The following is a 10,847-nucleotide window of genomic DNA, read 5'->3' as shown; positions in this document are numbered from 1 at the left end:
TGGAAATAATAAACAAATCAATTTAGCGATTGTATATCTTCAAAATAACATCCGATTTTAAATAATGTTAATTACGCATTTGAATAACTGACCTAGGAGTTCGTTTGAATACGAGCATGAGGAATCTAGTTGCTTCTTGGCTCAACTCTTTGTAGAGGTGTTCAAATCGGTACCTAACATAACTGATATTTTGTCTCGTCTCTTCCGCATCTTTTCCTCGGAATGGAGAGACTCCTGATAAAAGAACATAAGTAAGAACACCGACCATCCATATATCCGTTTGTGGATAGGCTGGTTCTTCATTCAACAACTCCGGTGCTCTGTATTCTGGGTGTCCTACTTGAGGAACTGAGTTTCCTAATTTAGTAACTTTATGAGCAGATCCAAAATCTACTAGTTTTACTTGTACAGAACGGACTGAGGCCATCACGATATTGTCGGGTTGAATATCTAGGTGGCACAAAGTTCTCCAGTGGAGATATTGCAATGCATCCAAAATTTGTGTCACAATTGTGGCGACACAATTTTCCGTGTACTCATGGCGGCTAGATAAGTAGGTCAAGACATCAGCGCCCTGAAGTTTTTCTTGAATTAAAACAGCAACCGAAGCTCCTGGCGCTTTGTAAGCTGCTTCTAAGACTGCTATTCTTTCGTGTCTCAAAGATCGCAATGTTTCGTATTCGTTTGCAACTTGAGCTTCGGTTTCTGGCCGAATTTCTAAAATCTTAGCCACAATCACTCTGTCCGAAGATTTTTCGACTCCCTTTACAACAACGGAGAACTGTCCACGGGATAATTCCGATATAAAGCTATATTTCTCGCTCAGTTGACCCTCGTTTGACCATTCCAAAGGTTTATCTTCGATGCTATAATCGATACCCGCTTTATTGTCTTCAATAATTATTTCTTGCCCGGCGTCAGTTAGTTGTTGCAGATGCTTCATGGCACGGGTAACTTGAATTTTGGGGGCACCTTCTTCCTTTGTTTCTATCAAACCTGTTGGAATTCCCTTCTCACTCCAACCAATACGATTTCTAGCGGCAAGTCTGAAATAATACTTCGTCTTTGGCTTCAGGTCTTGAACAATATAGAATTCATGATCAATGTTGCTAGCGAGGTCAATCCAATCCATTGCGTTTTCGGGTTTGTACTGCACGTTGTAGCACAGTATAGGGGAGTTTCCATCATCCTTGGGCTGTTTCCATCTTAGTAAAACTTCAGTGTCAGAAATTTCTGGTGTTTGCGGAGAATCAGGAGACGATGGAGCTGTCGCAAGGAGTACTCTTGTTCGGGCAACTGTTTGCCCTACCTTGTTTCTGGCTACAACTTTGTATATTCCTACATCGAAGTCTTTTGCAGGGTTGAATGTCAAAATTGATCTGCCTTCGTTGTCTTCGTCAACTTTAACTCTGTTTCCCTCTTGAATAACTAAATCATTTTTGAACCACTGAACCGATGGCTTAGGATTACCAACTGCGAGGCATACCAACCGTGCTGGTTTCTCAGCTTCGATGGGTAAAATTTGTGGTTTTTCACGCAAGAATGGCATATGTCCATCTTTCTTTGTCTCTAGTAAAGCCTCCGCTTCAGCATAGCTGTCCAGACGAGTTCCCAGCTCATGACGTAAACGTCTTAAGGTGTATGTATCTGCTGATCCATATTTGTTGATTCTAGCTTTACGTTCATCGTCAATTTCTTCATCCATAACGTCAGTGAAGCGACGTCGCTCCCGGATGACTGGTGTCTGAAAGTAACTCTTTCACTTTAGATCGTTATAACAGCTTAGATGTTATTAGAATTGACTGAAATTCGTCTACAATTTCATAAATCAACATAAATTTGTATAATTTGTCCTCACCCTCCAATCATAACTGTTGTCATCAAGAAGAGTACGCGAGTATCCTGACGCTCGGTTAGACGCCACCTTCATATACTCACGCAAACGCACAGGGAAATCAGTGTCTCGCAGCTGTAGCAAATATGTATCAGGTCCATACTGATAGCTGCAAAAATATTTTGATTAATGAACAGTTCAAAATTATAGACGACTTGATTTCCTTTCTATGAAAGTATTACTTCTAATAGTTGTAAACATACTGGCTTTCGTTTTTGATAACTCCAATCTCTGTATCGATTGCTTCTCTTGACGGAATATGATTTTCCCATGATCGTGGAGGTGGCCTGTTTCTTGGAGTAAGGCTTCTGTCAGGGCTGGGCGATGGGGTGTAACTTTGTCCAGGAGGATAGACCATCTTAGATGGGTGTTCGAATGCTCCACTCAACCTCCTTCTACGATACCACGTGCGACACGATGCGTTGCTGTACCAATCCCTGTACATAACACATTTTTCACAAAGATTACTTCACTACAATTGAGTATCACGTTGGTTTCCCTTACTTGAAGTACGTGCAGATGAGTATTATTAATGTTATTCCTATTAGTATTGTGGAAATGCTTATCATAACAAGATAAGCAGTATTCAAAGATTGTAACGGCTCAAGTTACAACTTGGTCAGCGTTTTGACGAGTACTGTTTGAGTGGGGTTTGAAGCGGGTTAATTAATTGGTACTCTCAATGCCATCTATTCCGATTCTGTGACTGACACGGTTTACTTTTATCTTTTGCCATTGATCTAGATAAGTTTATGTTGCGTTATAGTGTATATATCTACTTGCCTGTAGAGATTGTAGTAATTCCTCAAATTTTCAGATGGTATTCTGTACGGGTCCAATGGCATTTTATCTGCATAATTAAGCCAAGGATGACGCAGTGCTGTTGAAACATCCATTCGTCCATCAGATTGATAGACTAGAAGTTTTCTAATGAAATCTCTTCCATCCTCAGATATGTGTGACCACCTATCGTCAAATTCCCATCTGCCCTCTTTTATTCTCGTCAAAGTTTCCCTATCATTGATACCCCGGAATGGAGAATTTCCAGACAAGAGGATATACGTAATAATACCGAGGGACCACATATCAGCACCATAGCTCACACCTTCGTTATTAGCCACTTCTGGTGCAACGTATTCTGGCATTCCATATGCCAGTGTCATTAGTTTCCCATAAGTAATTCTTCTGGATAATCCAAAGTCTCCAATCTTTAGATCATCTCCGCCTGGATGAGAAATCAGAAGGTCTCCAAGCTGTGGAAATAAATTTTCTGTGTGATGGAATAAAAATGATTTATTTGTTAGTTTTTACTCACAGTTAAACCGAGATGGGCATAATTATTGCTATGCATGTAGTCCAGGCCCCATAGTATCTGCCTAATGTACCCAGCGATATCACCCTCTGTATAATATGGTTGACGTACCAAATTATCCACCAATTCTCCACCAGCAGCTCTAAGCAGTGTGTTAAGGATACATTTCTTTTATATCTGTGTCGAATGCATAAAGTGTGGTGTGATATATATCAAGGGCATTGGGACAACTACAATTAAACGTATGGACTCCATATATAACAAGTGGAATCATCATGCCATTAGCATAACGCGTCAAAAAGGATACAATTCTGTAACTAGTGTCAAAGTCCGGTCTGTTTCATAGCCATCGTGCAAGCGAATGAGTTTGCGATGATTGAGATTATTCATAATATCCATTTCGTTGTACATAAATGGTCTCAGCTCGCCGCGGCCGTGCATAACTTTCGCTGCGTAGTTACGTCCAGTTAATCTTTCCACCGCATGATATGTTACACCCTGAGTTCCGCGTCCCAATTCATCACCCAAATCGTAAAAATCTCCAAGTGGTTTAGTGCGTGGTTTGATTTCTCGGCTCCTGGTGTACGTTTTATATCCATACTCTTGCTCGTTTTCTTCTATATGGACCATAGCTGAACTTGAAACTGCGCCTGCGACGTTGCGGGCACTAAGCGAATATAAACCCTCGTCTTTGTTAATGGCATCATTGATGATCAGAATGGAAATATCAGGTTCGACGAATTGGATCTGTGGATGAAAAATATGCCATGAGTCTACTTCTTATACGGTTATCAATTATTTGAGAATCTTGGCGCTGCAAATATCCATTAAAATGTATATCAAATAGGTAAACATAAATCATTTTCGAGATACTAACCTTGATTCTGGACGATGGGGCTAGCGGTTTCCAGTCTTTATACCACTTAAGTTCTGGATATGGAACACCAATAACGCGGGCTTCAATCCTTCCTGATTTTCTCAACATAATAATGGTCTCATCAGGACGCTGAATAAATGTAGGGTATTCAGCAATTTCTAGACGAACTCGCTGTCTTGCCATTCCATGTTCATTAGTTGCTACAGCTTCATACGTGCCTACATCCCTGTCTAACATTTTGTTTATGAATAAGGTAGCCTGCCCGTTTCGGGTATAGCTGTAGTCATAGCGTCCTCCAGGTTCGATTAGCTCGTCGTTGAAATAATATTGCATGTTTGGCTTTGGGTATCCATACACGAACCAAAATAGATTGCAATTATGGTTTTTAACACCGTACTGAGTGTCCCATTCTTGCCTCAAGAATTTCGGTGCCTGAGCGTAACCATCGTGAGGTGGTTTTTCAATATCAAAGTCCTTAGGGAAGTAGGGACTGGTTTCAGGTCGGAAATCAATACCCGGAGATAAATATGGGAAGAACTTAGGTGGCTCAGGTTCTAATTTAGATCTATAAGTTTGAGCAAACGGAGATGGATCGCTGATGCCGTATTTGTTTTCCACTCGAATCCTGAATTTGTAATCACGGAACGGTTCCAGATTACGAATATCGCAACAACAACTTCTGACGCCAGAACGTGCGGTAAACCAGTCGCCATCCGGCAATTCACACATTTCGACAGAGTAGGTCACAGGTGTTCTTGGTCCGATTGGGATTGATGGTTTCCACGAAAGTGTCAAGTGTCTATCCATCATACGACTGATGATCGGTCTGTCTGCTAACGGTAGTGGTGCACCCGATTTTTGGTACTTGTCAAAGTCCGTATACTGGTCTGCCAAAGGTTTCTTCGTCCGAGGCTCAAGGGCTGTGTACATTTATATCAGATATTAAGCTAAATTCTACAGAAACCAGCGTAAACGATAGTTGAATGATAATAAATTGAATTCTATGCTTACAGTCGTAGGTCATCTCAGCGTGACAAATATCTTCGCCATGAGGGTTGAATATCCTCAAACTGTATTTCCCTACATCGCCTTCGTAAACACCAGCAATGGTTAGTCGTAGAAGACCACTGCCCTCTTTGTCCATGCGGATTCTATCGGACGGCCACACTTTAGTGTCATTGTGGAACCATTCGTATTCTGGTTCAGGATATCCTGTAATGCAGGCTGTAAATTTAGCCGTCATTGCTTTGTACACTTCACAATCTCCGATCTTCTTGAGGAAGGACGGAGGTTCAACTTTCTGTTTTTTCTCACTGAAAGTTTAAATAAAATCGTAAATGCCTGCGACTGAACTAATGAAAAAGTCTAGAAGGTACATCATCGTCTTTCCACTTCTCAAATTATACATTTAGCATTATTTCCTGTACAAATACTTACATCTTTTCTACAACTTCCAAATTTGCGGTGCATTCGGCTTCCCCTTGTCTATTTACAGCTTTGCACTTGTATCGTCCAGCATCGGCTGGTGTACAGTTTCTTACATAGAGGCAACACGCGTCTCCGTCTCGTTTTATCTTGTACTTGTCAGTATCAGTCAGAATTGGTTTATCGTTATAGTACCATGATACTTCTGGCCGAGGTATGCCGTCCACGCGAGCAGGAAACTTAGCGTCGTACGTTGGCAATTGTTGTAAGTCCGTAAACTTTTGAGTGAACGTTGGTTCTTGGAATACCTTTCGAACGGTAGCTGTTGCGCTAGTAGCATCCTCACCAAGAGGACTGACTAAACGGCATCCGTAAACTCCGGCATCCTTGAGAGATGATGGGTTGATTTGGAGACCAACTTTTTTTCCGTCGCAAGTTATCATCACTTTATCGCTTGGTTCAACGGGTTCTCCATCTTTGGTCCAACTGACATCGGGAATTGGATTACCAACAAATGGCACACTGAGTACCAAAGGTTGTCCTTCTTCAACGGACACATCACGCATCGGACTCAAGAAACCAGGTCTCTCTTCTGGACGACCACTTTGACCTTTTCCAGCAACATCTACATTCGCCTTGCTAGAAGCTGAGCCCTGATTATTAGTGGCAACCGCCTGGTACTCTCCAGAATCTTCAGGTCTCGCTTTGTCGATAACAAATGCGTGTGTTCCATCTGGTAAATCTATTATCTTGATATGTTGACCGTCTGGTATTACCTAAGACCATGATTTTAATGAGTATGGTATTCATGAATTGAAACCCGTAAACATAGAGAATGAGAATTGGAAGATTCGATTTGTCTGTGACTACGAACCTCTACGCCATTATGGAGCCACTTGAGCTGTGCGGGTGGCTTTCCAATAGTTTTCACTTCCAGTTTAGCAGGGAAACCTTCAACGACCGTAAGTGGCTGTAGGGTAGTTAAGAAGGCCGGCTTCCGTTCCTTTTCCTCAACTTCTACCTTTGCAACGCCAGTGATATCTCCCAGCTTATTTATTACCACCAAGCTGTAAGTGCCAGCATCTTCTGGTCGCACTTTGTCAATTGACAATCCGATCAATCCATTTGGATCATTAGAAAAGTTGACTTCTTTAGTTTGTCTAATTGGTACACCATCTTTGCACCATTGTATTTGAGGATTAGGAAATGCTACCACTTGAGCTTCCAATTTCAAAGGCTGGCCTACTATAGCCTTGGCATCCTCCAGACCTTTGACAAAGCTTGGCTTCTTTGGCTCAGCTGTAAAAATTAAATTGACACCATCAAGTTTCACACCACAAAATCTGGTACAAGATCTATAATTTGACATCCGTTTATGCTTGCAAACTTTTTATCCATCCAATTTAATATACACTTACGCTTCACAGCGACGGCACACAAAGCAGCAGCGTCTCCGTTTGGATTGGTGGCAATTAATTTATAGGCTCCGCAATCAGTTGGCTTGACATTTTCGATTGTGAGCTTAACAGTACCATCGGGCAGAGACTCTATTTTTATATGGCCATCAGGTTTGACTTCTTCTCCGTTTTTGAACCACTTTACCGAAGGGATTGGACTGCCGTCTAACTTAGCTTTCAGCTCGAGTGGTTCGCCTTCGTCAACTTCGGCTGATCTAGGAAGTGTACGACTAAATGTTGGCGCAGATTTTGCCAATGAAAGTTGAGCAGAGGTATCAACTGTTCCAGCGATATTGGATGCTATGCAAGTTATCTTTGCCACATCTTCGGCTGAAAACTTTTTGATCAGAAGACTGCTCACTACTTGTCCTTCTACATCAGTCGTAATGCTATAGCGTTCGTCGTTTGTGATCTGTGTTTTATCCTTGAGCCACTTGATCTGAGGCTTGGGAAGTCCGCTGACTCGAACTTTGAGCTGAACGTCGTCTTGATCTTTGAATGACTTGTCGGTCAGTTTGTTGATGAACTGTGGTGCATCAGCTAAAATTTTCAATGAATGGCATTGAAATTACGATATTTTCTGATGTTTTGCAAATGATTGAATCATAATCAAGATATTTGTAATTATTATCCGTTGCTCGATAGAAGGTGTGGAAATTAACTCACCATGAGTCTTCAGCTGGGCTTGTGCAGCAGCTTGACCTTGTGAATTTTTCGCGATGACTTTATAGGTGCCTACATCGTCCAGTTTCAGATTTTTAATGACTAGTTTAAATTTATTGTTCTCCGCATCTTCCACTGTTTGAATGCGATCATCAGTTTTGAGAGCCTTGCCATCTTTTTCCCACATTATTATTGGTTTTGGATTTGCCTCGACTACGACTTCCCACTGGGTAAGTTCATCAGGTGCAGCATTCAAATCCCTGAATTCTTGTATTTCAGGCCGAATCAGAATATCTAAACGAGCCTGGAAGACATTTTTGACATCAATGACGTGTTTTTTCTGTCTAATAAACGTTGTCCTCGCAGTACTGTAACTCGTACATCTCTGCATGATTCAACAAGGTAGAGCAACTTTGCAAGACTATAAATAAATTCATCGTCTTATAAGTATACTGTATATCTTCAGAGATAAATACTTACACTGGATTCACCTTCACCCCACTTGTTCTTAGCTTTCAGAGTGTAATTGCCCGTATTTTCAGCGCTACTGCGAGGAATGGCGAGCGTAAACGTGCACTCATTTAATCCATCTTCGACCTCCTTAGTTTCCAGTTTCAGTGTAACGTTTCGATCAGTTGGTGATATTACCTTTGCGCCATGCGACCTTTAAAAATCTTTATTGAATGAAACCCCAAGCACAGAGAATTCTGATAAGTTTTAATTTTTTTCTACAATCAGGAGAGTTTACAGCAAAGCTGGATGCTTGAAAAAAAAGTTGATATAGGAACCTGAAAAAAACTCCTTGCTTTTATACAATTTCTTAAACTTTGATAACTCACCAGACGACATCAGGGACGGGATCAGCCAACAGAACTGCTTGCAGTTGGACCGGATCGTTAGCCGGTGCAACAGCATCCTTCAATGGTTCGACGAATCTGGGCTTTCGATACTCAGTAGTAGAAGCGACTATCAACTTTCCCTCCAGAGTCTTTTCTCCAAATTTATTGCTCAATTTACACTGGTAAACACCAGCATCTTCAAGCTGTGCATTTGTCAATACGAGTTTGAAAAAGTCTCCACTGCTCGTGTATTTAAGACGATCACTAATTTTAATTGGCTTGCCATCCTTAAACCATTTAGCCTCAGGCTTTGGTACACCAGTTGCTTTGATCTCGAAGGTTGTACTTTGCGTTTCGAAGATTTTGCGGTCCTCAAGATCTGAATTGACGATCTCCGGAGAAGCTGGTGAAAGGATTTAATCATAATGTCAGTGAAATGAGTTTTCATACACCTAAAAAATCCCTGAAAATATTACGTACACTTAAACGACAGTTTGGAATGTATAATAATATTTGATATTCAGTTCTAATCATCATTCACTCATTTCCAATCAATGTTTCGTGGTAAATTGTCGCATTCCATTAAAATTTACATTTTACTGCAGTTTTGTCATTATAATACATTCGCTTTGCCTTTCCAAGGTGTTTTAAATTAATTGTAATTTTACGTACCTGAAATCTTAGTTTCTTCTACGGCAAGCGGTTTTCCAGATACTAAGACTAACTTGGTGTGTCATACAAGCCATGCGCCTTGTAAATGCGTGCAAAAAGCATTACAATTTCAAATTACACATACTTGACGAACAATCAATAAAATATTGAAGTATCTTCAAACGCATTCTTCAGTGCCCATGAAATATTCGAAAAACACAACGTAAAGACAAGAAGTTACATATCACATTCAACATTAACGTAATCACGTTCGGTACAAAAATTACACGTAACATAAAATTGATACTAATTTCAAGACAAGTGCTTGCACTGAATGCCATTCCAGAAACCAAAATACCAGTGAAGATAGAAAAGTAATTCTTTCATCATACAGAAATTCACAAGGTGGATTAACATCACCGATGCATGAAAACAATTTTTAGAGACACGAGATGACATACATAGGTAGAGTAAGTGTAGAATGTTACAAAATTTGGGCACACGACGATCGAAGAGTAGGAAGATACAAGATTTTGTAATTTACCAACCTCTTCAGAGGTCCGTATTTTGCACGTACGAATCTTACCTGAATTTTCCCTCTCTTCCTCTTTATTCAGGATATCTCCAAGAACGCTGCGCTGCTGTTTAACACGTTGCAGAAGTGCCTCTATTTCCTCGTTTGTACCTTCGTCGTCATCCCTGACACCTTTTTGCGAATTCTCTCGGGAGAATTCTTTGCTACCGACTTTTTCAGGTTCACCAACATTTAGTTTTTCCAACTTTGAACTCTGTCGGGAGAGTTTGCTCTGTTCAACAATTGGAGTTTCTGGTTTTGGTAAATCAGTCTCCACTTTTTCTATTTCACCTGATTCTAGTTTTTCCAATTTTGAACTCTGCCGGGAGAGTTTGCTCTGTTCAACAATTGGAGTTTCTGGTTTTGGTAAATCAGTATCGATCTTTTCCCGTTCACTTGTGTCTAGTTTTTCTATCTTTGAGCTCTGTCGACTCAATTTACTCTCTTCGGTAATTGGTGTTTCCGATTGTGGTAAATCCGTTTCAACTTTTTCGCCTTTACTCGTATCCAATGTTTCTAATTTCGAGCTCTGTCGACGAAGTTTACTTTTCTCGACAGTCGGCGTTTCCGGTTGTTGTAAATCGGTTTTGGTTGGTCTTTCCGACAATGATTCCTCAACAGAGCACTCTTCTATAATAGTCTCGTTCAATTTCATCCCCATTTGCGGTTTATAATCATTCAAGTTGAATTCCTCGGCAAACTTGGGACTTGAAAATTCTTCGTATGATCCATTAATTAATTTTTGCGCTTCCCACAAGTCTGCGTTATGGATGTCATCAGTACTAACGTCTCGCGAGATTGCTTTTAAGGTCGACTCGTCGTCTGACACAGACACTATCGAAACCCCTCTGTTTACAATAATTTTTTTTCTAATATCTTCACCTTCGGAAAATTCTTCGATCAATACTCCATTTAGTGGCTTCTGGCTACTATCTTCATGGATGACATAGCTGTACGAGGCAATCTCTTCTACCTCGGGTCCCTCAGAGCCTATTTCCTGGCATTCGACTTTTGTGGTCGTCATCTTGCTAATAGAATGCATCTCATCAGAACCTGTGAAGGGTCTGCCTGTCACTTCGCGATCAACTACCGCCGTTATCTAATATTAACGCAAACACATATCCGGAACTCTAAAAAAATTCCTACGCAACAGAT

General features: G+C 40.7%; 1 protein-coding gene across 10 annotated transcripts in view; it reads right to left on the bottom strand.

Annotated features, from left to right (window-relative positions):
• The window catches only part of LOC124306062 (obscurin), a 43,676-nt gene that overhangs the window by 676 nt on the left and 32,153 nt on the right, over positions 1-10,847 (bottom strand). For all 10 annotated transcript variants that reach the window (XM_046766249.1, XM_046766256.1, XM_046766197.1 and 7 more), the window contains 14 exons: positions 8,468-8,870; positions 8,109-8,292; positions 7,632-7,932; positions 6,927-7,505; positions 6,383-6,807; positions 5,521-6,284; positions 5,095-5,396; positions 4,084-5,003; positions 3,514-3,953; positions 3,210-3,348; positions 2,678-3,147; positions 2,098-2,331; positions 1,859-2,003; positions 93-1,744 (listed from right to left, as the gene is read on the bottom strand). In XM_046766249.1, the coding sequence (XP_046622205.1) occupies positions 93-1,744; positions 1,859-2,003; positions 2,098-2,331; positions 2,678-3,147; positions 3,210-3,348; positions 3,514-3,953; positions 4,084-5,003; positions 5,095-5,396; positions 5,521-6,284; positions 6,383-6,807; positions 6,927-7,505; positions 7,632-7,932; positions 8,109-8,292; positions 8,468-8,870 (6,958 nt within the window). The remainder of the gene's footprint in view (positions 1-92; positions 1,745-1,858; positions 2,004-2,097; positions 2,332-2,677; positions 3,148-3,209; positions 3,349-3,513; positions 3,954-4,083; positions 5,004-5,094; positions 5,397-5,520; positions 6,285-6,382; positions 6,808-6,926; positions 7,506-7,631; positions 7,933-8,108; positions 8,293-8,467; positions 8,871-10,847) is intronic.

This window comes from Neodiprion virginianus, chromosome 1, assembly GCF_021901495.1.
Source record: "Neodiprion virginianus isolate iyNeoVirg1 chromosome 1, iyNeoVirg1.1, whole genome shotgun sequence".
Lineage (NCBI taxonomy): Eukaryota > Metazoa > Arthropoda > Insecta > Hymenoptera > Diprionidae > Neodiprion > Neodiprion virginianus.
The sequence above is the reverse complement of the archived record's forward strand: the minus strand, read 5'-3'. Positions and strand labels throughout refer to the sequence as shown.